The sequence below is a fragment of the Andrographis paniculata genome, unplaced genomic scaffold (assembly GCF_009805555.1).
Source record: "Andrographis paniculata isolate CXL003 unplaced genomic scaffold, ASM980555v1 Contig80END, whole genome shotgun sequence".
NCBI lineage: Eukaryota > Viridiplantae > Streptophyta > Magnoliopsida > Lamiales > Acanthaceae > Andrographis > Andrographis paniculata.
The window spans coordinates 4,480,385-4,507,700 of NW_026137618.1; the positions used below are offsets into that span (position 1 = coordinate 4,480,385).

The 27,316-nt window shown below is 32.8% G+C and overlaps 3 protein-coding genes across 5 annotated transcripts; 2 read left to right on the forward strand and 1 right to left on the reverse strand.

Moving 5' to 3' along the window:
• Window positions 1-2,202: 2,202 nt before the first annotated feature.
• Window positions 2,203-7,421, reverse strand: LOC127241102 (uncharacterized). Of its 2 annotated transcripts, none has more exons than XM_051259999.1 (6): window positions 6,861-7,421; window positions 6,216-6,316; window positions 5,611-5,708; window positions 4,241-4,452; window positions 3,494-3,544; window positions 2,203-2,579 (listed from the first exon to the last, which is right to left on the reverse strand). In XM_051259999.1, the coding sequence occupies exons 1-5, from the start codon at window positions 7,225-7,227 to the stop codon at window positions 3,498-3,500; spliced, it is 825 nt and encodes a 274-aa protein (XP_051115956.1). In that variant the 5' UTR covers window positions 7,228-7,421; the 3' UTR covers window positions 2,203-2,579; window positions 3,494-3,497. The 2 variants fall into 2 exon arrangements, with proteins under 2 accessions (XP_051115956.1, XP_051115955.1); XM_051259998.1 differs by having other exon boundaries at window positions 2,203-2,549; window positions 6,861-7,420.
• A 5,229-nt stretch (window positions 7,422-12,650) lies between these two features.
• On the forward strand, window positions 12,651-22,110 carry LOC127241099 (putative late blight resistance protein homolog R1B-16). 2 transcript variants are annotated; one of them, XR_007836458.1, is made up of 5 exons: window positions 12,651-13,144; window positions 14,154-16,406; window positions 17,597-17,799; window positions 18,269-18,318; window positions 22,005-22,110. XR_007836458.1 is itself a non-coding variant. In XM_051259996.1 (3 exons), exons 1-2 carry the CDS (start codon window positions 12,719-12,721, stop codon window positions 16,401-16,403), a joined length of 2,676 nt encoding a protein of 891 aa, XP_051115953.1. In that variant the 5' UTR covers window positions 12,651-12,718; the 3' UTR covers window positions 16,404-16,406; window positions 17,597-17,890. The 2 variants fall into 2 exon arrangements, 1 of the variants encoding a protein (XP_051115953.1); XM_051259996.1 differs by lacking the exons at window positions 18,269-18,318; window positions 22,005-22,110 and having other exon boundaries at window positions 17,597-17,890.
• Window positions 22,111-24,626: 2,516 nt separating this feature from the next.
• LOC127240996 (putative late blight resistance protein homolog R1B-16) lies at window positions 24,627-27,316 on the forward strand. The gene has a single exon (XM_051259872.1). The coding sequence runs from the start codon at window positions 24,627-24,629 to the stop codon at window positions 27,093-27,095; it is 2,469 nt and encodes an 822-aa protein (XP_051115829.1). The 3' UTR covers window positions 27,096-27,316.

Sequence of the window (27,316 nt, forward strand, 5' to 3'; positions counted from 1 at the left end):
ACCTAATTCGGAGACGAACGTCGTTTTATCTTTGGGAACGTTGTGCTACGAACCGAAGGCACTACCTGGGCGTATTCGTTTTTTCGGAAAGAGGTTCTACCTCGACTCGACGTGATTATCGAATTATTTCGATAAATTGATTATTGAAATTTATTTCAATAAATTATTGTGATTATCGGATTTATTTCGGTAAAAAAAATATTATTGTGATATCCAATTTATTTCAATAACTGTATTCTTGCAATATAATAATATTATTATATTTCTAACAATATTTTCAACACGTGATCCATGGGCATGTAAACCAACAATGAGTTTGTGGGTTCAAACGTTTGATAGATATGGATCGCCTATTGTGACTTGTTTTATCGGATTTAGTTCGCAGGGAATTAGGTTCAATCGGGGGCTTATCCAGAGTCGCACTCGACGAGTAACGGCTACGGATTCTCATGTTAAAAATATATATATATATATCGAGTTAAAAACTAAATAAGAAAAATTTACTAATATCAGTATGCAATCAATCTTGGCCGTAAAATTAAAAATTAACGTAACAGCTATAATCGGAATTTGAACTGCCCCCTTATCTCTAGTAAGCCGCTTCGAGCGTACTAAAATGATTTACCATTGTTTACGTTAAAATCCCGAGCTATAAAGATTTATATTTAATCCATACCAACCTTACGAGGTCTTAGTTGTTGAAGCACGTCCATGAGTCATCGTATGTTAAAATTCGTCTCCAAAAAAACTATTAAATGAATCGTTTGATAAATTATTTAAGCTATTTATTTTATTTAAAAAAAAAATACTATTTAAAATATTTTACTATTTTCATTTATATAGAATTTGCATAGTTAAGTGTACGCGTACAACTTAACATCAGGATAAAAATATGTTTTATACATACTTTAATTTAACACAACGAATTTGACGTAATAAATAAAACACGAAATATTTTGTATAATTTTACTAAAATACAAAGGTCCTGTATAATGTACCAAAGAAAAAAAAAAAGATGGTATTTAGTATAACAAGTCTTTCTTACTTAATTAAGGCGGCGATCTTGCGCAATCGAGGCCATGCCACTTGTAACGGCTAGTCGATCATCGCCAAAGCTCTCCCGCTCCTCTAATATTTTTTGAGTCGAAAGGACAGCAGACTTGGAGCAATACTCCAACTGAATCAACCTTAGTGTTGCAATCTCACCTTTATCCAAAGGTATATTTCATTCAACATCATTAATCAGTGAAGAACAAGTTGTTCAACTCGTGGAAAATGGGAACTATCGGCATTCCAGGCTAAGAAATTCCCCCTCGACTGGATTCCATTCGCCGTCATACAAGTAACAGTTCTTGAACTTAAGCACTTCAAGATTGGGATACCTTCTTAAGAGATCGAAGAAAGGGTAGATTCGGATGGATTTTCTCGGCAACTTTATTTTATAAGAGATGAATATATGGAAGACCCACGATAAGTTTAATTGGAGGCCTCAAAATCAATGGTCAATGGATAGTGTCTAAGCTCCACTCTTGTTATTAGCCGACAGAAAATAGACCGATCTAAAAATTCAATCCAAATTTGGAACAAAAGAAAATCCATACTTGAACTTCTAAAAATAAACTAGAAATTTTTCGGACTGTGCTTGGCTTGTCACGCTAATGAACCGGGTCATGCTTGGGTCTATGCAAATTGAATTGTACCTAACCCAGCCCGATTTATTAAAATTAATATTTACAATTTAATATCTTTATATGTATAATAACTAATAAAATAATAAGAAAAAAAGGAAATATGACTTGATCGGTTGTGCTCGGGCCAAAATTTTCAGCCCGATTCAAACTGTGCCTATATGGCGCAAAAAAAAAAAATCAGGTTGGCCCGAATTGCCATCCCTACTCAACCAATGCCTACACAAAGCCATCTCCTTCTCCATTTTACTCCCCACCAGCGGCCAGAAACCCTCTTTACAAACCAAAACAAAAAGTAAATTTATTTTTTAAAAAGAAAAAAGAAGGCACAATAATATAATACGTGATCAATATTTCGCATTTAAATCAAGTGATTTGCATAGCTCCATGATTAGGAGCCATTTCTCAAAAGAAACACTACACAGAACTGGAGTTTCCAAGCAAACGAAGATGCCGCTGCTCGACTGTAACACATAACTCAGTACTGAACAAAATAACAAAAAGACAAGAGGGGTGTCACAGAAAATCCATAAGTAAAGAATCCATAAACGCCTGCTGCAAATGTAGCAGTAGACAACATTAAACAAATAGTCTTGTACATCAGATCAAATCCCAATCCTCCTTCTACATCGACAAGATAATTTTTGAAACATAGCAATGGAAACATGGCAGCAACCCTAATGACCGGCTGAATCGAATTTCAGTATAGAATTTGATATAGGAGGACATTTGTGCAGTAAAATTTTGTAATCTATACGATTTATCGAGGGTGATTTCTTCCACTCTAGAATTTTATCGACATTACTGAATGCTTTGCCCTTGACCAACAGAATCTGCACCCTTTTTCACGGTGGATGTACGCTATAACCAAGAAATGTAGATTATTAAAGCCTGAAAATGGCAAAAAATATTACCAACTTGGAATTTAACAAGATATCCTGAGACTAACCAACAGATATAATCTGATTTTCATGTAAATATATGTGGATGAGCATAATCATCATCTAGTAAGAAAGTAACCGGCTCCAAATAAGAAGTTATTTGTTAAGAAACATAAAACAAAAATCTAGTAATTACCATTCTACAGAAATGCACTTGAAGAGAAATTGCTCATTATACTATAATAAAGCAAGGACTCACATGATACACTTCGACAGAACATTCAAGTCCAACAATGATGGTCTTAAATAATTATAGTGCGTTGCAACTTTAAGTGTGTGTTTGTTTATAATTTCAAATTTATTTTAACCTTATTCATCTCTTACGATTTTCAATAAAAATACACTATTTTCTTCTCGCTAAACATAACATCAAACTACTATAAAAACCCAAACTAACATCAAAACTCCAATTTCAAACACATTTCAACAAAGTTCAAATTTATGTCCTCCCTATGTCACTTAAATCTACGCTCACATTTTTGGATGTTGTCATGAAAAAAGAAATTCCCGATTTTCCTTTTAGTAAAAAATCATACCACTTTTAAAATTTCTTTTACTATAAAAAGGAAAAAAAAAGTAACAAAAGTACAATATTAAAACATATGCCCAAAAGTTTGAGCACACGTTTGGATGATGGAGAAAGTATATAATTCTAATAGGCTTATGATGTATTTGCTAACTGAGAAGCTTGAGCATAATTCTAATATTACATGAATCTAATCCATACTTGTTTCATAGCAAGCTCCACATTTGAACTCCTAGATTTTGTCATATCTCATTGGCAGGTTCGGTATGTACATGGCTACACAAAGTTGTATATAACAGTAAATAAATGAAATTACAGGAATAGGTAAACTCAGTTACCGTGCTATATCTTGTCAAAATCATCATCATCAAAGCCATTATCACCATCATCTGAGAAACCAAAGACAGAAAACACCACTAATGATTACAACTTAGAAAATGAATTTCATTATTAAACATCATAAGCGCATGCTACATTCTATCTTCATGTCATAGGTAGGGCCGGGTACACAAAATAAGGTAAACTTAACGGGTCAATAATTAAATTTATAATAGAAACAAACAATCTTTAAGAGTGGCAAACCTTGAAGTTTGAACTTTGTTTATCGCTACAAATTCACACGTGTTAAGTAATGACACAAATTAATTTAAATGTGTAAAGTGTTAACTGCATTATCATATAAAGCATGAAAAGAAGTGTATCCAACTCCAACTTAGCGTCAAACTCAATCAACTATGAAACTAATCGACATAAGTTCTCAAAAATGAAGAAACAAGAGAAGCTAACTTGATTCTTTGATAATCATTTCAGATGGATAAGCAGTCTAACTAACTCTATTAAATTTTCAAATATGAAAGTTAATTGAGAAATAAATGAAGTTTCATAACAAATTAAACCTCTCCATGGAAATGACTTCCTGTTGTTTCAAGAAAAATATTAAAGCATTTCCACCAGATACAAAATTAAAGAATGTGCAAAAGTGATAAGGGAGAAAACAAGAACCTTGAAAAGATACGAGAAAAATCATCTTACAAAAAGATAAACCGAACAATGGCTATAAGCAGATTTATTTAGCAATATCATACCTGGACCATCATCGCCATCGTCAAGGTCTCCCAGAAGAAATACATCCAAATCCTGCTCCGAAGCTGACGACTTTGTATTACTGCTTTTCAGTTTCGAACTCTCATCAGTAGCTCTGGATGGTGTTTCTGCAGATGGCACATTCTTCACTTCGGCCTTTTTAGCCTCTTCAGTAGCTTTGTCCTTTACCTCTTCCATGTAGCGCTGCTCATATCTGTAGGTGTTTCAACAAAAAACATCAGCCGCATATAAATACACATACTACAGAGTCTAAGTGAGAAGCTAAATAACAATACGGAATTTTTCTAGCATAACATCTAAATATCTAAAATATTACAAATTTAAAATGTGATTAACAAGGCCTGTTAATCTAGCTCTGCATAGGTAGAATAAACACTGCTAATATGTAACAAGATAACTTGAATTAACTGTAGTTTATGATATTATGATGGAAAATAACTTAAAAACAAAATGCAATTTAGTATATTATGCATAAAAAAATTTTAAAATCAACTTGAAAAAAAATAAAGGGCAAGGCTTCAGTATGAAGAACTCGCCATCCAAAGGCTTTTCTGTTCCATGAAGCTCAAGTTTTCATCCAGAACTGTATAATCCTTCCACCATATCAAGAGTTTTCACATAATAAAATAAAAACAAGAATTATATAATCAGAATTGTAGCTGTGATTGGGGATTGAGATCTGTCATTACATGTAGAGCTGATGTTATCAGATGCTGATAATAATAGAAAACGACTCAATACTAGTCCTAGGCCATTCAAAGCTAATAGACCAATGATAATGAATATATTTTAAGTTTATTAAGGAACGCTCAATAACTCTTTTAAAACCAAATTATTGAGTGAAAATAACAAACAATTGGCTTAAGAACATGATTTAGATACATTCACACAGCAAAATGATAAACATATACAATTACTGAGAGTAATCCGAAGTGTAGGAATAGTCCAGGGAATCTAGGGTTTGTTTCTTTTACCCCAAAACCCCAAGTTTTTACTATTTGGACTCCGTATTTCCCGAAAAAAATAAAAATACATTTTTTTCTCTCACAAAACATCCCATCATACACTATTTTAATAGTTCTCCACTTCTTGTTGCATCGTCAAATATTGATTGAGCTAACAAAAAGTGCACCACTAAGCAAACTTTAACAGGTAGTGAGTAGCAGGATTCAGTGGTACCTAAATTCATCATAGGTTGAATTATAACGAATATCTACCCTATGCAAGATGCATCAATAGAAATATCCATGTAATCAAATTATCAATTCAACATTTTACCAACAAGTTACATGACAATAATTTCACCTGAAAAAGTCAAAACACAGCCTTTCTCATAGGGAAATTTACTTACGGTGAAACATGGCTGTTAACTAGAATAAAGTAGATTCTCCAAAATTTCCTCTCCTTCATCACTCGGGGGCATAACTGATACCTTAGCTTTGAAATTTCCTGCGAGAGAGAAAATTATCAAGGTTGTAATTTGTAATTTTCGGGTTGCACTGAATCCCGAAACTGATAAAGATGGCAGTTTACCCAATGCATAAATTTTCCAACTACTAAAATCTTCAGGAAGGTTTTCCTTCTTGTGTTATGTGCTGGGAAACTAATTTTAAAATTATTTCAAAGAATCAGAATCCCCTAAGGATGGAAATAATCAAGAAATGCTTAGTTATAAGTTGGATCATATGGATATAAAAATAAACAAGTTTATCGTAATGCTTAATCAAGTTCTTTCTACTTCAACAGGACTATTATTACATTCTTTTTAGTAGATAAAGTCCCTGGTTTTTTACGAGATAACAACCACACCATTTCTTGTATTTTCTAATCAAATAGTTTAAAAGGGAGTGGCATCTTCCAAGTGCCGATGGAAGGCTAATCAAATTTCCCAGATCAGTTTTCCACCTTCACCCTGAAGAAAAATAAGTGTTACTCCAATTGCAAGAAAGATCTAACCTTCACATTTAAGAGAACAAGCTTTGCATGCTTCTCTTGCCATTCATTTAGATCCTGTCGAACATTTGAAACCGTAGGAATGTCAGACATCTCTGAGTCATCTGCACAAAAGAAAAACTGTCTAGCATAAGTTTCTCCAAGTTTTTCCCTCAGACCTCAGAAATTGTAACTAATCAACAAAAACTCGACGACAATCTAGTCTAGTAGCCACTTTCAAGCTAAAAAGTAACAACCAATTCTAACAATGACAGATCGTGGACTAATAACAGAATCTAATGCATAAATTGAACAACAACAAATAACCATGAGATTATCTCCCCTTGTGCATCATGATAAGAAGACTAAATACATTAGAATGTTATGCAATGGGTGTCGTCGGGGTTGTCTGGATACTATATTACTCTAACTTAGAATTTGTAATTGTACATTTTCTCACTCCTTAACATACAAAAGTATTACAAATCCTCCTTCAACAAAACCTAAATATGAAATCTTTATGCCCTATCTACCAAATTCAATGCTAAATTTCTTAAAATTGAGAGGTTTAACTCAAAGGTACACAGATCAAACAACATCACTACAACCCACCAGAATAAATTTCTAAATGAATCAAATCAGGAAGCAGGGAATAGAGCACAACAGCACCTTCAAGCGGGAAATCTTCGAAGGTATTTTTGGTAATTCCTTTGACAAACTCTCTCAGATCGTCCGTAACACCAAATTTTTCGAGATCAGCAGGTCCGACGGCGCCTTGTTGGGCGGTGGAGTCGACCAGAGTAGTGAGCACGGCGGAGGGGGGCGGAATCTGAGCGGAGATCTGATCGGCTCGCTTGAGAGCCTCGGCGGCGAGTTCCTTAGACTTCTTGGAGGCTTCGGCGGCCAACTCCTTGGAGCGCTTGGAGGCCTCCGAAACGACGTCGGAGAAGTTTGCGGCGGCGATGCCCTGGGTGAGCTCGTGCGATTTCTTGGCGGCCTCTTCGGCGAAGGTGCGAGCCCTTTGCCAGAAATCCATTGAATTTGGGGGCAGAAGCAATCAATGGATCAATTGATTGATTGCGGGAATGGGCATTGGGATCTGGGATTGAGTGAGTCGAGGTGTTGGTGTGGTTCTTGAAATGAATCTTGATTGTGTTTCACGTTCGGCGACTCGTCGTCGCTGTGGAATGGATGACCTTATTGGTACGATCGATCGTATCTGAGGAATTAATGTGATTTTAATGGGTAATTAAGCCAATTGTGGAAAGGACGGCTTTCTTTCTATTTATTATTATTATTATTATTATTTAATCTATACCAGTATCTAATTATTGTATTTTTAAATTTTTGATATTTTTTTATTTTACAATTTTTGTTACTATGTTTATACGATAGCGAGTTATTTAAAGTTTTTTAAAATTTACATATATTATTTATAATTTTTTTATAGTGTTAAGTTGATATATACAATTTTTCAATTTATCAAAATTTATTTTTAATTTATTTTATATTTGGTTTGAAATTTATAGTCTCATTTTTTTTTTATATAACTTTCAACGAATTTTACTTTTATATTTATTTTGATTTAAGAAGAAGAAAAAGATAAAAATGCAGAAAGAGTGTAAGTTTATGATTTTGATTTTTTCATTTTCAAGTTTAAAAAATAATTTTTAACATGGTATCTTAGTTATGATATCCGTATTAGGTATTGATCCGGTATTGAATATTATTCTATATGCATAGCTACTTGAAAAATGTCATGAAGCTCCGTAGCCACTCTTAAAGAATCGGGAGGTATTGCAGCTCGTTAGATGTCTTCATTAATTCCCCGTACTAAAAAACATTGTTTACATGTAAGCTCCATTGGAAAAAGGCACGTGCGACAACAAGTTGTACATAGAATTGCTTTGCAATTGGAGCAAATGACTCTTGATAATCCTCTCCAAATATTTGATTGTACCCGTTTGCCACATGATGTATGAGGCACACTCGAGGAACAGAGGGAAGAGTGGCAGGATAAGAGATATTTGAGTGGGAAGTTTAAAAAGGTAGAATGGAGTCATATAACACTGTATTAAGAACCGTATAACCTTTATGTGTAATAAGACATCCTTCAACCCTCTTGGGTCAAGTTTTCCTACCTGAGAGGTTTGGGAACTCGCATAAAACAGAGGCATCCAAAAACATGAAGCCATTGGAGATCAGGTGGAGAATTGTATAAGATCTCATAAGGAGTTTTCCAATCAAACATAGGGGATGGCAGCCATTCCAGTAATATTTGGATAAGCACAAGTCTTTATTCGAGTGAGCAAGCAGACATCTAACAATTTGAGCAATGTGTTTATGTTTTTTCTTAACCTTTCCATTTTGTTGAGGAGTATAAACACAAGTCTTTTGATGAATAACCCCCGAATTGACAAATAACTCTTAACAAGCTATATTGCATAATTCAGATCCATTGTAACTGTGAACCACTTTTACCGATTTTGAAAACTGAGTTTTAACCAACGATAAGAATATAGACAGAAAATTCACAACCTCATATTTGTGTTGCAACAAATAAATTCAAGTGGCTTGAGAGCAATTATCAACTATTGTTAGCATATACTTTCTATTAGTAGTGCAAGGATGTAAGAAAAGACCCCAAAAATCAATGTGAATAAGATCAAACACATTAGAAGCATGAGAGATACTATTATTAAAGGAAGGTTTGTGAAACTTGGAAGTACTACAAACCTCACAAGGAGTAGAAGGAAATTTAGCAAAATGTATAGGTATATGTTGCATAACATTCCAAGATGAATGACCTAATTTTTCATGCTATAACAAAATATGATGTAAAGAATCAAGGTAAACGGAAGAGCACAAAACCTGAGGTGATAACTTGGAGTCAAAGATGTAGAGATTATGATGAAGCTTTGCATGCAAAAGAGTGGAGTTAGTCTTTTGGTCCTGCAATTCGCAACATAAGACATCAAATTTAGCTATGCAGCTTAGATCAGCAACTAATTTGCTTATAGACACAATATTGAGAACAAAGCCAGGAATGTAGAGCACATTGTGGAGAGTAGTGTAGGAAAACAACAGTTCCAAAATGGGTAGGAGATTTAAAAGTCCCATCCGGAAAATGGACACTGAAGGCAAAAAATAGAGGTTTAGGATCCACCAACAAGGATAACGAAAAACTTAAATGAAATGAGGCAGATGTCAGTGACGGAACCAACTTCCGAACTCTGAGGGGTCGGAATCGACAAGTTGGTTCTAATTTTTTTTTTTTTTTATGGTTTCAACATATTTCAAATAAAATAATTTTAAATAAAAAAATTAAATGCTATCAAGGCAACTATGATATAGCAATTAAACAAAGATAATATAATATTATTAGTTCGTAACGATTTATCTAGAAAACATGCACTACATTCATAGTTCAATAACTTGTTTCGAATTACTATATTATTCTCATATATGCTCTATTAAATCATTACGGAGTGCGAATGAGCATCTTTGTTTCGAATTTATCTATGTCGGACAGGAAATTGTTGAAGTTGGATGGTTTCATTGGTTTTCATTTCAATTGATGGAGGTGGTGCTTAAAAAATTTATCTGATAGGTGCACTCAAATTCCGTTCATCTTTTGATTGATTAGAATTTTTTATATTACATGTATAAATATATGTATATATATATTTATAGTCAAATATAAAATAAATAATTGATATTAGTCGAAAAAGTGTTCGATCCAATAGCTACAGTATTGTAAAATCTAAATCAATATTTGAGATTAAACTTTTCAATTGATAAAATTTGATATCTATCCAAATTTTTTGTTATAAATATGACTTTCCATCTTTTGAGTAATTGAACCACAACATCTCACTTCTCATTCTAATACTCCCTCCGTCTATATATAAAGTATACAATTATTTTTAGTGCGATATTTAAGAAATAATAGTATTTTGATTATAGTGGGTAGCTAAAAATACTGTAATGATATTTTTGCCCTTGTTTTTTTGGTGTAAAAGTAATGATGTGATGTAAAGTAGACATATTTGTGGAAAAAAAAATGAGGTATTTAATAAAATATTTACTTTGTAATTGGACGTCCCAAAATAGAAATATGTATATTTTCTAACTGGACGGAGAGAGTATATTAAAAGTTTATTAATATATTTTTTCAAGATATCCATCCGAGGTGGTGGTTATAATTGTGATGAAGATGTGTTACTATACTAACATTATTTGGATATCTCACAAGATCCAATTACCGGAAGACAACAATCAAATGATCAATTTTAAAATCGAATCACTGATGCATATAATCAAACTAAAAATTATGATTGGAAAATTCGTAGTACAATATCTGTACACAATCGGATCCAATCCATGAAGAAAGTTATTCGAAAGTTACTTACTTGCATAAAGAAAATGGAAACCTTAAAACCTAGTAGAGCTTCAGAAATAGATATTGTAAGAGTGTGTTCTTATATCAAACTTCACAAATTTTCTACTATTCATCAATCTTTTTTCCTCCAAAAATATCAAATCAAATACCTATTTTTTTTATTGATATTAAAAGTTAATTTTATATTCAAAACATCGTATTAATACTTATTTATATTTCATTATACAACTATTCAAATACAAAAATTTTACTTTTCAAATATCAAATCAAAGTTCAAACCCCCAAACAAACACACCCTTAGTTTTTTCTTAAATTTATTGTTAATATATATATATATATATATATATATATAAAGTTCTATGTTTAACATCAAAGTATTGCTTGCAGTTCAATCAAATAAATGAGATACTAATAATGTAATATGCAAGTTTAAAAAAATTAAATTAAATTTAATCATGTTTGGAACTTGTTAAAAAATTTTGAAAAATTTAGTGATCTCAAGGAAGTTAAAAATTATATAAAATATCTCGAAAAAATAATTGTACTCATGTATCATCATCGTCCAATAATACTGTTTTTGAATCTCCTGAAAATTTATCAATTTTTGTTAACTTAGACGATGATAAGAGTTGATTTAATTTAAATTATAATATTAGTAGATCTTCATATGAACGTCCCATGAGAATAAAAAAGCATAGCGGAAGAAGAAAAAATAAGTTGGTCATGTTAGTCAAGTTAAAGAGTAAAATTCAATGTTTCTGAAAATGTTATAAGATTAATATTTGCACAGAGAAGAATTTTTGCAACTGAAATAAAAAAAATTAACATTTAACAAAATGACATGAATTTTTTTTGCAATTGAAATAAAAAAAATTAACATTTAACAAAATGACATGTTAGAAAAAATTATAAATATGGACTTAAATGCTATTTTGATTTTGCTTGCTCCATAAAGATAATTTTACATTTATAAAACAATGACATTTCAAGAATTAAATTCACGGTTTCTTCAAATATGTTTTCTCAATATTTCAGTGATATTGATAAATCAGAAATCACTATTGAAAAATAATGTTGGGAGAACAAGCGTATATTTTTTATTAAATTAAATTATAAATACGACAATAATAACAATATAAGTAATGTAAACAGAAAAAAAATATATTTTGTTATTAAACATTTTCAATTATTTGTAAGAAATTAATATTTTAATATAAAATACTTCATCCGTTCAATTCTAAAAGAATTGTAATAAATTAAGAAATAATAATATTTTATTTATTTATTTATTTATTTTTAAAAATAATAATAATATTTTATTGGTTAATAGAAATGTGTAAGAAGTTTTGATATTTTTATCCTTATGTATAAAATAATTGTATTTGTAATATTATATTTGTAATATAGGTAAAAGTTAAAAATATTTAAAAAAAAATACTTTGAAGTGAAATAGACAAAAATAATAAAAAGAGTAATTTAAATTAGAAACAAACGAAGCATTATTTTTTTTCATATTAGTTTTTGATACATTATATAAAAAAATATTTCAAAAGACACCAAGGGTGTGTTTGTTTGGGGATTGGATTTTAAATTCACTATTTATCCCATTTTTCATCCAAAAATATCAAATCAAACACTTATTTTTTATTTTTTATATTTTATATTATATTAAAAATTAATTTTATATTTAAAACATTACATAATATATATTTATATCACATCATATAATTATTTAAATTCAAAATTTTTAATATTTAAATTCTAAGTCAAAATCCAAAATTATAAAAAATTTTAAGTTATATAAAAATAATAAGTTTATAATATATTAATTTTTTTAACAAAATATACGAAAAATTTTGGGTAAAATTTGGAACGACGAAGGCCGGCAACCGGTCGTTTATGCGAACCCTTAACACAATCAACGGTTTAGATTAATCTGATTTAGTGATATATGAACGGCGTAGATTAACCCGCGTTTAAGTCTTCGTCAACACCCGCCCAGGTACTGCACATTTTCAATTATTGAAAGCACTACCTTCAGATTCCAATCGGCCATTTCCACTGTGTGTGTGTGTGTGAGAGAGAGGGAGAGGGAGAGGGAGAGGGAGGGAGGGAGGCGTCTCCAATGGCGGACGCCGCAGTGGAATTCCTGCTGGAAAACCTCAAGCAGCTGCTGCTCTACCACGTCGATTTAATCAAAGGAACCAAGGATCAAGTCGAGAAGCTGGAGAGGGAGCTGCGCTTCTTCAGAGCCTTCCTCAGAGACACCTCCAGGAAGAGTCGCAAGCACGGAGGCTTTCAAGAGCTCGTCCGCGAAATACGCGACGTCGTCTACGAGGCGGAGGATATCATCGACCGATTTGTCACCGATGCCGCCGTGCTCAAGTCTCAAAATAGGTTCAGAAGAGTACTCAACAATCCGGTGAGTCTCCTCGACACCGCTAGAAAAGTGGAGCATATAAGCGTCAGAGTGAGAGAAATTTACGGAGACAAGAACAAACTCGATTTGGCCACCGTTGATGCAGGAGACAGAGATAATGACAAGCCTGAGGTAGTTAATTTTGCGCATAACCATTTGGTTTTTTTCCCTATTTTGGTTCAGAAATTCCTATCCAGTTTTGTTCATTCCTGATTATTAATGATCCGTTAGCTTTATATTGAAATTGATGATCATTGACCTAGGGACTAGGGTTGACTTGGTAGATTAGATTTCTGCCATATTTGCTACCTTTGTTCTTAGATCTTACCTTTTGGGATCACATAAGCTTTATGGGGAGATTTCAAAGTTCTAGGTGAAACATTTATTTGTCAATTTGGTAAAACCTCAAACAAAGCATTTTTGTTTACTAACTTACAGTAAACAATAATTGAGGAAAAGGCCAATTATATATTTTTATTTCTACACTTTTAAAAGCTAAAAATGAATGTCACACCTTTTGGATTTTAGCAGTCGGCTTGGGTTTAGGAAATATGCGATAGAAGGGTTTAGATATTGGTTGAGTAAAGTGGCTTTACAAGATTCAATCTTGCGGCTTAAACAATTTAGGAAGAGAAAGATAGATAATATTAAAGGCATTCTGCGAAGAGCATTTATTTATAATTAACAATATTTTTAGGAAGATATTTGCTACAACTGATTATATTGTAGACACTGATAATTTTCTTATAATTTTCTACTTAATACATATATACTTTTCATTCAAAGTATTAATGTATTCTGCATATTGTCTAATTTATCTTACCGAGATTTGCCTAATACCTAATTTTTTTATTTAATTTCTTGTATTTTAGCATGATCCTGTATGTATTATTCAAATTATGTTAATAACATTATGTTGTATTGGTTAATAAGTATTGCTTTTGTGTACATTGAACAATATAAATACATTTTATAAACTAAATCACTGATTTTAACCAAACAGCTGGCATCTTATTTTCGAAATAAGAGGATTCACGTTGTAGCATTTAAAGATTTTAGAAGTGTCAATGTTAATGGAATCCTTTGTTCTTACCACCTGCAGATCTCTAACTAGTGTCAATCTTGACAATTTTCCTGACAGGCTCCAGTGATTAGAGAAGATAATGTGGTGGGTTTCGAAGATGAGGCTTCAACGTTAATTGGGTATCTCCATGAAAAGACAGATGAGCTTGATGTCATCTCTGTCGTTGGTATGCCTGGCCTTGGAAAGACGACGCTTGCCATGAAGATTTTCCGTGACAAAGCAATCCAATATGAGTTCCCCACTCGCATATGGGTTTATGTATCTCAGGAGTTCACCAAGAAGGATATCTATCTTACCATTCTAAAAAAGGTAATCAATGCTACCACTGAAGACATGCACCGGAAAAACGATGATGAGCTGGCTCAAATGGTCTGCGAACATCTGGAGAAAGGAAAATTCTTGATTGTGATGGATGACGTGTGGACCACTCAGGATTGGGATAAAATCCAAGTAGCTTTACCTAAGAGCAATGGTGCTGGTAAAGTCTTGATCACTAGTCGTCACAGGGAAGTTGCTCAACATGCTAATCTACAAAGAACACCCCACGACTTGCGGTTCTTGAATCAAGAAGAGAGTTGGTTGCTTCTCCAGTATGAGGTTTTCGGAAAGCCTGACTGCCCAAATGAATTAGCTGTTCTTGGAAAGGATATTGCTGAGCAGTGCGGTGGGCTGCCCCTGGCTCTAGTTGTCATAGGAGGCATTCTTGTTAAAAAAATCTGTACAACAGATGATATGAGGGCAAAGAGAGACGCATGGCAAAAAGTGTCGAATAGTGTGAGGGCATACCTAGAGGAAGACCAGGAGGGACGTATGGAAAAGATTATTGGATTGAGTTACGACAAATTGCCTTATGACATGAAAGCCTGCTTTCTGTATCTGGGAATGTTCCCTGAAGACTTTGAGATCCCAGTTTGGGCATTAATTCGTATGTGGATTGCAGAAGGATTCATTCGACGGAAGGAAGGACTCAGCCTGGAGGAAACTGCAGAAAACTATTTGGATGAACTTATTAATAGGAACTTGGTGAGAGCAGACAAGAGGAGGCCTGATGGCAGAGTTAAAACGTGTCGAATCCATGACATGTTGCATGATTTCTGCAAACGTGAAGCTGGAAGTGAAACAGAAAACTTCCTTCAAGAAATAAAAGTAACTTCAGAAGGGATTGATCCTCCAGTTACAAGAGTTCCAAATCTTCGTCGAATTTGTGCGCACTCCAATCCTGTGAAATTTCTTTCTGAAACACCTACTGGTCCTCGTGTTCGCTCCTTCGTGTCCTTCACCAGAGAGGAGACCAGCTTGCCACTAGAAAACTCTTCGGCCATTCCTGTAGCTTATAAGCTGCTTAGAGTTTTAGATGTCCAGCCTATCAAATTCGAAAAAATCCCTCGCGACATGTTCCAGTTGGTGCATTTGAGATATGTTGCCCTTTCCTTCAATTCATCAATTCTACCTGCACACTTTGCCAAGCTTTGGAACATTGAAACTCTTATTGTCAATACGTCGTCTTCTACACTTGATATCAGAGCAGAAATATGGAAGATGAGTCAGTTGAGGCATCTAAAGACAAATGCATCGGCTAATTTACTAAAGGTGGAAGAGAGTGGTAAAGAAGGCGAAAAGCTTCAAACACTGGGTACAATTTCGCCTGAAAGTTGCACGGAAAAAGTTTTCGAAAGGGCTCGCAACTTGAAGAAATTGGGCATTCGTGGGCACCTAGCTTTACTCCTCGGCAGCAAGCCAGTCTCTTTTAATAATCTAGTGAGATTGAGCAGTCTTGAAAAGCTGAAGCTTCTGAATGACGTCTCTGGCAGTCCTGGTTTGGAGTCTAGACTGCATAGCCTACCTTCTCCATACCAATTCCCTCCGAATTTGAAGAGCCTGACTTTATCGAAAACTTTCCTTGATTGGGGTCAAATGTATATACTCGGATTGCTGGAGAACCTACGGGTGCTGAAGCTGAAAGAGAAAGCGTTCATGGGGAGGGTCTGGGAGGCAAAAGATGGAGGTTTCCGTAGTTTGGAAGTCTTGCACATTGGACGTACGAATTTAGCTATTTGGGAGGCTTCAGACCATCATTATCCCAGTCTTCGACGCCTTGAGCTGCATAACTGTGAGGAACTTAAGGAAATTCCACTCGGGCTGGCTAATATTCGAAACTTCCAAATGTTGGACTTGTTCCGGAGTAATCATGATGCAGTTGCCTGCGCCTATAAGATTCATGATGCCAAGGAGCTGAACAACAAACAGCAAGACATCAAAGATTGCAACTTCAACCTGTCGATTTTCCCTCCTCCTCTTCGGATTTAACTGGTAAGCTATACTTTTGGATAATAAGCCATTTCTATTTGCCTTTGATATTGATTTCCTGATTTTAGTTTATTGCAAGCCCTCCTATGAAGCTTTTTAATCCTCCATTTTTCTTAAAAACATTATATTCCCTCGTTTCCAATCCAAAAGGCCCTTTGCGATTTTGTAGTAGATGAAAAAATAGTACTCTCTCCGTTCCACATACTATATCCACATTGTCGTTTCTGTCCATCCCACGTCTAATGCCATTTCTTTTTTTGGAAAATGATTACACGCCTTAATTTCATTTTAAATTTTCTAATTTAATTACTTATTTTAATTTTAATATATAATTATTTATATTATGCGATAATTATTTTTACTAATACATTATTAATCATCTACTAATTATACTTATTTTAAATTTTTACGTCTACAATAACGCGGACATGCAACGTGGGATAGATGGAGTAGTATTTTATTGATTGGTGCAAGTGTATAAGAAAAATTTGATATTTTTGACATTTTTGTTTTTTAACTTTATGTATATAGTAATTGTATGTCTAATGGTATGCTTATAATTTAACTAAAAGTTAAATGGTAATTTAGTATTAATATATGATTATTTTTTCTTAAAATAGAAAAGTTATACGAATATAAGTAAAATAACTTTGAGTTGGAGGGAGTATCCAACATCCATTTTTTATTCAAAGGATCGTAATCCAACATCTGTTTCACCTTTAATATAAAATTTTTTTAAAAGAAAACAAGTAAACAAGCCCAACATATATGGGTTTGTTTAGTGTTGTTTGGAAATATTTTGGTGCTTAGATTGTTTCGGAAATAATAATAATAATAATAATAATAATAATTTGAATAGGAAATAGGGGTATATTCTTATGTTTGTGTGTTGTTTTTACAGGTGAAAAGTAATTGTTGTATGTTTTATACTGAAAATGGGTGAAAACAGAAATAAACAGAAGCATAAATTATTGTTTGTCTGCATGTGTGTGTTACTGTGAATGCTTAGCTGTTAGTTTGCATAGAACAATCTTAATAGAAATTTGATGCTATTCGATAATCACTATTTATTCTGAACTACCAAACAGATTTTGGGATTATACAACACATCTGTAACAATATACAATGAACTCTAGTTCAAAGGTTGCATGGTTAGGTAGAAACTAATGACTATCTGATTCTGATGCACGCAGGCTCGTTTTTGCTGGTCGCGATCGAGCTTAGAAAAATGTCTGATCGATCGATGGGAATCTCTTTGTTGGCCCGACTGGTGAACTCGAATCCTTTTCTTTTCTTTTTAATCAAGATCTTTGAAGTGATGCATTTTTATCCCTCCAGTTTCTATTCCAAATCTCCTGAAATGTTGCAATGTTGTTTGTAATGCTATTTGACTCAGGTAATTTTATATGCATTTCGAGTGATTTTCTACCGTTGTTGCAGTTGTTTGTAATGACATTTCATTGAAGTTCAATGCATGTTTGGCTATCTATGGTTGTCTATGTTTTTATCTTTGTTATATGTATTTAGAATATATATACTCTTTTCGTCCACACGTAAAGTAAACATTTACTTTTGACGCGATGTTTAAAAAATAATAGTATGTAATGATTTTTTTGCCTTTACAATAATGTGATGTATTTAATAAGGGTATTTGTGAAAAAAAAATGAGGTATTTAATGAAATATTTACTTTGTAATTGGGTGTACCAAAATAGATATATGTATACTTTCTATCTAGAGTGATGGAATATTATATTTAAGATAGTTGTTTTATTTAACTGATTTATAGAATTTTTGGACTTTGTGATTAAAATAGATAATTTCAATTTTATGTTCTAATAATCTTTATTTGTTTTGGCCAACAAGGTTGTATTTGGTGACGTGAGAAGAAAATTGAGCATAAACCAAAATCAACTGTAAGTACGTTCATTTTTAGATGAATTGATTTTTAGTACGTGGTACGGGAAATTCTGTTGAAAATATAAAATATATTCTCCCTCATTCCGTTTATATTTATTTTTTTATATTTGATCTTTGAATATTAACTGCTATATCAAAATATGATCAAATGATAAAAATAATATACAAATATATAAGATTTTTTTTTTTTTTATTTTTTTTATATGTTAAGTACAGATTGTAATTAAAAAATAGTATTATATCACTTTCTCCATATCTTGACAAATAAAGGATGCATTATCCTTATTCATAATTTATTTCATGTCTTAGAGATGCACGGGTTCCCATACCCATGTTATAAAATAAAATAAAATCAATAATATTCATCTCGTACTCATATTGATTTTAATAAAAAAAATTACTTTTTTATTCTCATAAAATATTATATTAAAATATTATTTAAATAAAAATACAAATTAATATTTTATTTCAAATCAATTTCAAGTAAAATTATACAAATCCCATATTTGGTTTCTTTGTTTTTTGTTCCAAACCAAAGACTACTATTCATTCAGTAAAATTCTCAACAAAACTATATTATTTATTTTGATCAAACATCATATTAAAATATTATTTAAATTAAAATTTTGATTACAAACTCAAATTCAAATCAAAACCAAACATCAATTAGTTGCTTAACTTTAACATATTATAAGAAAAAATAAATAAATAAAACACATTAACATAATGGATAGAAATTAAGTGAAAAAATAACATTTTATTTGATGTAATAAAATAAGGTGTAAGCAAATACCTGTAAATTCTAATTTAATTTACTGACTCCTCGTAGTTCTGCCTAGAAACGTAAAGATAATGATCAGAAAAAAGAAGAAAAGGTTGTATTCCTGTGGAACGACTAGTTCATATTGTCCAATCAATCGATTTTTTTATAGTTTTATTTTAGTTTTAAAAAAAAAATGAAAAATTATAGGAACATGAAATAAAATATTCTATCCGTCCCACTTAACATATCCACAATTCCATTTTCGTCAGTCAATATTTTGTAGTTTTCTTTTTTTAAAAGAATTCTACATTTTAATTTTATTTTAAATTTTCAAATTTATAAATTTTTTTAAAAAAAATAATTAGAATAATTAATTATGTTAATTTTAATCTATAAATATTTTTATTATACCATAATTATTTTCGGTAATACATTCTTAATTATTTACTAATTATATATCTCTTATAAGTTATCTTATCTACAATAAATGAGACACGATAGCCGGGACGAAAGGAGTAAAAATTTATATGTAACATAAAAAAATCGCTTGAAATTTAAGAAAAAAAAAATCTATTTTAAATTACTCCCTCCGTCCCACATACTATGTCCACGTTGCCGTTTCTGTCCGTCCACATTCCATGTCACTTTCCTTTTTTGGAAAATGATTATACATTTTAATCTATTTTAAACTTTTTAATTTTATTTTTATTTTTTAATTTTTATTAAACTAATTAGTTATCTTAATCTTAATTTATAATTATTTATATTATAGGATAATTATTTTCACTAATACATTCTTAATTATCTGCTAATTACACCCTTCCTAAAATACCGTGTCTACAGTGTAGCAGCCACGGTATGTGGAACGGAGGGAGTATATAATAGTCCATGAAAAGGAGCTCACAACCACACTGGCATTACCATCCAATAACCTTCGAAAGCCAATTTGGCATACTATCATTATTTTGCGCAATAAAATCTATTGTTTGGACTCGCTATATGTCACAAGCTGAAAGTTGTACGGGGATGGACAAATCTTAGGCAGAATGGTAGAGTATGTTCATTTGCCTAATGATGCATCTGAAAGTGAGACTCAAGTCAAGACGGAGATTTTTGTTGATATGTCTTGAAGCTAGTTTGTCAGTTGTTCATCTGATATTGTAATGATGTATTTGAAAATGAGATTCAAGTCAAGATGGAGATTCGTTGATATGCTTTGAATCTAGGGATATGATTTGGAGATTAAATATTATATCATAGATTTAGATATATGATTTGAATATTATTAACATAGGATTATGCTATAAATATGCATGTATTCCCATTCTAATAGGTGGCCAAGCGGCTCAAATATGTAACCTGTGACCTAGATGCCCTCAATAAAATTTGTTCTTCGTTTCTCCACGTAGAGGTAGCCAACATGTTGTTGGTAAACCACGTAAATCTGTGTCTTCCTTACATTTTTTATTTGTTATTCGATCATTAACCTTAATCCGTCACAACACTACCAATATGTAAAGCCTATATAGATAGAGATCACCTAAAGATACCAAAAATTATTACGCAATTTGGAAGATCAAGAAAACAAAAATATGCATAATTGTTACTACTTAAAATTAATCGCTCGGGCCTATTTACCATAAAAAAAAATCAATAGATATGGCAAAGCGTGTCGAAAAAGGAAATTTGAATTGCCTCTAAAAGTTTGTTGATTCACAAATTTACGGAAGCATCCGCAAATTTATGGAAGGATCCACAAATTTACGGCAAAATCCACAAATTTATGGGAACTTACGAATAGTAATGAGGCTCCGCTCGCATTACGGCCTTTTAAGTTTACGGGTCCAAACATCTCAAGTTCAACTACAGATGATATGGTTGAATCTTGATTTTAGATTTAAAATCTTGATTATTAGATAATAAATTTTGAGTTTTGATCGACAAAGATAGTAAATTTTGTTACAAAAAATATATATTTAAAGTTAGAAAATAAATAGATTAATTGATTTTAATTCTTGTACATAATTATTTTTGTACTGAAGGATTACATTCCTTCATGTTGTTAGTACATTAGAAATATTGTATTTGTTCACATACACGATTCTAGACATTATAATCATTATAAAAACTCAAATTTCAATATCTCTATCAAAGTTATTATTATTTTTTTATTCTGGCAATTTATTAATTTTTTGCACTTTTTTTTCTTCCCTAATTTCTTACTATCAAACATTTAGGCACTGAATTTAGTACGAATTAAAGATTTTATTACTCTAAATCCTCCATAAAGAAGCCATTGATTATCATCCGGTTGGAAAATTTCAACCCACCGTAACAATAATAAACGGTAATTTGTTTACGCGGTTCGATCGGAATGATCTATGTTTAGATAACGAGAATAAGTATTTTCATTAGTATTTTCAGTGTATTTTGAGAAATGGTACATCTAGATGCCAGGTCTAGAAATATTTTTCATTGATACCATAATATAATAAAAAAAATTAAAGTTAAAAATAAATTAAAAGACTCAGATTTTATTAACAAACATATAAACAAATTATTTTCTATAATTGTTCTACTTTATTGTTAACATTAACATTAACTAGGTAGTGGTGGCATTTAATATTTAAATGAGACACTATTTTTCTAATTAATTGGACAACTGTCTTTTCATTTATCATTTTTTTAATTAATGGAACAAATTTTCATAAATGTTACTAAAAAATACAAATATACAAAACCATTCAATAGTACCACATAAAAAAATAAATTTATTTAAAAAATGCTGAGTGAACAAAATGTCACTTCAAATTTTAAATGTGACACTAAAAACTTTTAACAATAACACAGTTATTAAATAATAAAAACTTTCTTTTATGGTTCGCCTAGTGTGACTTTTCCGTCCGGCTTGGTTTGCAGGGTATTAGATTCGACCGGGTGTTTACACAGTGCGCACTTTCGGGTAGCGGCTGCGGGTTCCCACGTCATCCAAAAAAAAAAAAAACTTTCTTTTGGTGGAGCAAAATTAACTGTGGTCGATACATATTTTAGTTAGAGTTGTTGATAAGCTCCATGAGCTTGGAAAAGAAATGGATGATTATGCCGAGAAGAAAACAGATGAAGGGCAGCTGCTGAAGTTTGTGCAAAGTTCGACTTGACTGTCTTTTGCGACTCAAGCATCTTCTCAAAACACTCGATATTACAACAGATACCGAACCTTAATTTCCAAATTCAGAATTTTTGTCTAGATAATACATGTTTAATATTCTGCACTGTTTCAAGCTCGGGGACACTACACACCAAAGGAATGAATCAGCCGCTCCAGCTGGTAATAATCGATGAAGCTGCGCAGCTTCAAGAGTGAATAGTGTATTCCGTTGCAGCTTCCCGGGCTTCGCCAAGCTATAGTTGTCGGAGATGAGAAGCAACTCCCTGCAATGGTTGCGAGCAAGGTTCAAATTTGATACTTTTTTATTTGTCATGGAAAATATATTTTGCTTCCTCTTTTTGTAACTCTTCGAATTTTGTTCGACAGATTTTTAAAGAAGGGGCCGGGAGTGAATATCAAGTTGGTCGATGGTTTTCAAGGGGCCGAAGAGGATAAAATAATTGTTGTGTAACTTCCCATGTCCCACATCGGAAGTGTGATAAAAAACAGGGGTATTGACTCCTATGAATTGACCCATTTGGGTTCTATTTTAAAATAGGATAATAACCTTTTTTTTTTTTTTTCTTTAATAACTAGAGAGAGTGAAATTGAGATTTGGTAAATTGTTGGGAGTAGGGGTGAGAGCAAAATATCCGAAATCTGAGAATCCGATCCGAATCAAACCAAAATTTAAAATTTCGTTTGGAATTTTCGGATTTTCGGATTCTCGGACTGGTTCGGATTGAATATTTGACAAATTTTGAATTTTCGGATCAGATCGGTATACTTAAAATCCGAACCAATTCGAAATCCGAAATATAACATTTTCATATATTTTTTACTATAGATATTTAATATTTTATTAGAAAATATTATTTTTTAATATAAAAAAACTAAAAATTATTAATTATATTTTTAATATATTTAATTTTTATATATTATATATATTTAATATAATAAAATATAACAGAAATTTAAAAATTAAAAAAAATAAAAATATTTAGAATTTCGAAATTTTCGGTTTGGTTCGGATTACGGATTTTTGGACCAAATCCGAACCGAAAATCCGAATGCCCACCCCTAGTTGCGAGGAGGGTTTTACAATTTTGTCCATGAAAAATTTATAATACGAATCACGTTAAATTCTATTGTTTTGTTATTTTATTTTTCTCTTCCCTCGTGTGTGTTCACAACAATAATCATATCCACAGTTCGGAGCAACGGGAATGGCTCTGTCGGATTCTGTGTTTCCGGCAATGAACAAATGTAGCTTTTACTTGTTGGATTTGACCCAGGAACGAATCAAAATAAATCGGATTATTCACTACCCAAACCAGCACAACACTTTTGTTGTGTGTTCAATGCCTAAAATATGAGAAATAGAAAGAAAAAGTAAAGAGGAATAGCGACTTGGAGAAGAAAATGAACGGAAAAAGAGTACTTTTACGTTTTGAAGAAACCACGGATTGAGAATAAAATTGAAGAGGTATTTATAGACCGCACGAGCTAGCTACTACTGGATAAATAATAAAATTAATCGAAAATTCTAATAATAGCTACCTATACTCTCTTAAACTTTGGGACCAAGAAATATGCTAAATAATGAAATATACTCTAAAGTACTTAGTCAAACCGTAGCTTGATTTTACGTCAGGATTATTTCCAACATTACTCCGGCGAGCTGCTTGTTTGTCGTCATCAATGTTGTCTCAAATTGTCCAATCGATCACAGGCCTAATGTTTGTTTCTGCAGATAGTGTCTAGATTCTGGACAATGAGGCAACTCGACGAAACAGCTGTTCGATTTGGGGAAAACTGGCGGCGGATACTAAAAATCGACGATGTTATCACAATGTGTACGTGAGAAGATAAAAACTTATTAAGTACCTTTAGTACATAGTAATATCTTTTCTGCATTCCCAAAAAACACATCAAGCAAATGAAAGTCAATAAAGCCTTCCACTATTAAATTATATCTTTAATTTTGTTTTACTATTTTTATTTCTGTTTGTTGCACGAAATATAATTATATACTTTAATCACATTTTAAAATTCATAATATATAATTTTTTATTTTAATTAAATTATTTAATTATTTTAATCTTAATTTATAATTATTTTTTTAGTATTATATTTTTTTAATCACTTACTAATTATAAAATCCCTCGTAAATGAAAATATGTTATAGATCGCCCAGAGGGAATAATATCTCCAGCTCCAACTGTAATATCGAATTTAATTAGTAAAGTGAACAAGAATCTTATTCAAAATTCTTATTTGATAAAGCTGATCATAATGAGTGAGTGGAGTTGGAAGAGTCGCTCCTTAATCTCTTTCTCATTCTCACTCTCTACATTAACATTATTCTTACTGCGACTCCATCCATCTCATCCATGGCATCGTCTTACGCGGCTGTCCTTTCCCTTCTCCAACTTCTTCACGACATCCAGCGTCCCTCTGGCCGTTGGAATAATTGTCTGGACGACCTGCAGATTCAGTTGCTTCGCGATCGCCTCTCTTACTTTATGGCTTTTCTCGAAGACTTTCACGGCAAATCAGAAGCTGCAGACGCATTGGCGACACAAATCATGGACGCCTCTCGTGCTGCTGAGGATATCATCAAATACTTTGTGTCGGTCCAGGTTCTTCGCCCATACATTAATTTAGGTGAATTACATCTGCCGTCCTATGCCAGAGACATTCAAGCAATCATACGAAAAACGGATGTGCTGCTAGAAAGGGCGTTGGAAGTAAGAGATGAAATTGTGGCTGTGGATCACAAATCCATCAATCCTCCAATTGTTGCTGCTGCTCATTCAAGACAAGCAGCTCCAACTGCGAAGAATCCTATGGTGGGGCTGGACGATGCTTTGGTTCAAATCAGGGACAAACTCACTGGCCGGGGATCAAAGCTGGAAACCATCCCAATTGTGGGGATGGGTGGGATTGGTAAGACTACTCTGGCTCTTAATGTTTATAATAATGATTGGGTTGTTGAGCACTTTGACATTCGCATTTGGATTACAATCTCTCAAACATACATTCTGCGAGAAATTTTGTTAGCACTCTCATCGGCTATAGATAAACGTGATATGAAGGAAAAAAGTGATGAGGATATAAAACAGTTTATCTACCAAAGTTTGTTTGGAAGGAGGTACTTAATCGTGTTGGATGATGTGTGGGATATTGAGGTCTGGAACGTGTTAAGAAGGTTCCTTCCTGACAATGGCAATGGAAGTCGGGTGTTGCTAACCACAAGGCTGGTTGACGTTGCAGCTGATTTTGGCTCGGACATTCCCTATGCAATGAAATTGTTAGAGGAAGACAAGAGTTGGGACATCCTCCATGATATGGTATTCTCGGAAGAAGTTTGCCCCATTGAACTGGAGGAGATAGGAAAGAAAATTGCCACAAGTTGTGGAGGTCTTCCGTTGGCAATAGCTGTAATTGCTGGAGTTTTGAGAAGGACGGAAAAGACATTGGAGAGCTGGGAGCAAGTTGCTGAGAATCTAAATGCAATTGTAACTTGGGAAAATGAGGAACATTGCTTTAAGATATTGCTTATGAGTTACAGTTGCTTGCCGCTTCATTTGAAGCCGTGCTTCCTTTACATGTCACGTTTTCGAGAGGATGAGAGTATCAAAGTCTCTAAACTCATCAAGTTTTGGGCTGCAGAGGGATTTATAAAACCCATAAACGGTAAGATTTTGGAAGACGTTGCACGTGAGTACTTGGACCAACTTATTGATAGAAACCTTATCTTAGTTCGCAAGAGAGGGGTTTCAGGTAAAGCAAAGAATTGTGGTGTGCACGATCTGGTACGAGACTTGTCGCTGAAGGAAGCCTGCAAGGAGAACTTTATCCTTGTTGAAAAGTTGTCAAGTAACTCCGCTGTGTTTGTGTGGGGGTTACGTAGTGAGGATGGTAGACTCTTATTGAAATTGTTGTCCTCGCAAGCTTCGTACGTGTTAAACAACAATTTGGTGGAGTCAATTGTGCATCTTGTGCAATTCAGGTATCTTTCCATTGCTAATTATACAGGACGGCTCATGGAAAAGAAACTTATTATGCTACCGTTTCTTTGGAACCTACAAACTATATCCATACATGACTTTGATACAACATTTACTGTACCATCTATGTTTTGGACGATGACACAACTTACGCATATAAATATTAGTAGGAATATTGTTTTACCTGAGCCACCTCCAAAATTCCAATCTTGTTGTACTTTGGAAAACTTACAAACTCTATCATCTGTGAGAGAGTTTAGGTGTAGTGAAGAGATTTACAAGAGGATTCCAAATGTAAAGAAACTTAAAATAGTCTATTTTTCACAAGATGTGGAGGAGGGGCCATACTATAGCCTTACCAATCTTGTCCATTTGTGTAGGCTTGAGTCACTTGTTCTTCATGGGATGGTTTCCATTAAAGACATTTCTTTTCCACATTCTCTGAGAAAGTTGAGACTAGAGTATACTAATATTTGGTGGAGTGAGATGGTGGCCATTGGTTCATTACCCAATTTGGAAATTCTTGTAATTGGAGATGATGGTGTTCAAGGGCTTGAGTGGAATGTAACTGAAGGAGAATTTGTTCGACTGAAAAGATTGCATGTTATTTTTGTTGGTTTAAAGTATTGGAGAGTCGATGAAGGTAGCTTTCCAGGCCTTGAGGAACTCTTCCTTCATGGTATCAAATTGGAAGAATTGCCTGACCCTTTCGACTTTGCTGAGATTCCCAAGCTTAGATTGATCAAGCTTAATGGATGTGGTGAGTTGTCTAAAAGTTGGGCAAAGCAGATTAAAGAAGAATGCGAGGAATTGGGAAACCAATCTATTCAATTAGAATTGATTTCATAGTATTGTAAGATATTGTTATAATGTTGTAATTTGTAAGAATAGTTGGCAGGTTGGTTAATTTGATATTGGAATCATAGTGTGGGGATTGGACTTGTGACGGTCGGATCATGCGAAAATTGATAATTCAGTTGAAATATATGTAAGTACAACTACTTAAATGAATCGATACAGAAGGAACAATATATTGAAAGTCAAAAATAAAAGAATGAATTGACTAGGAA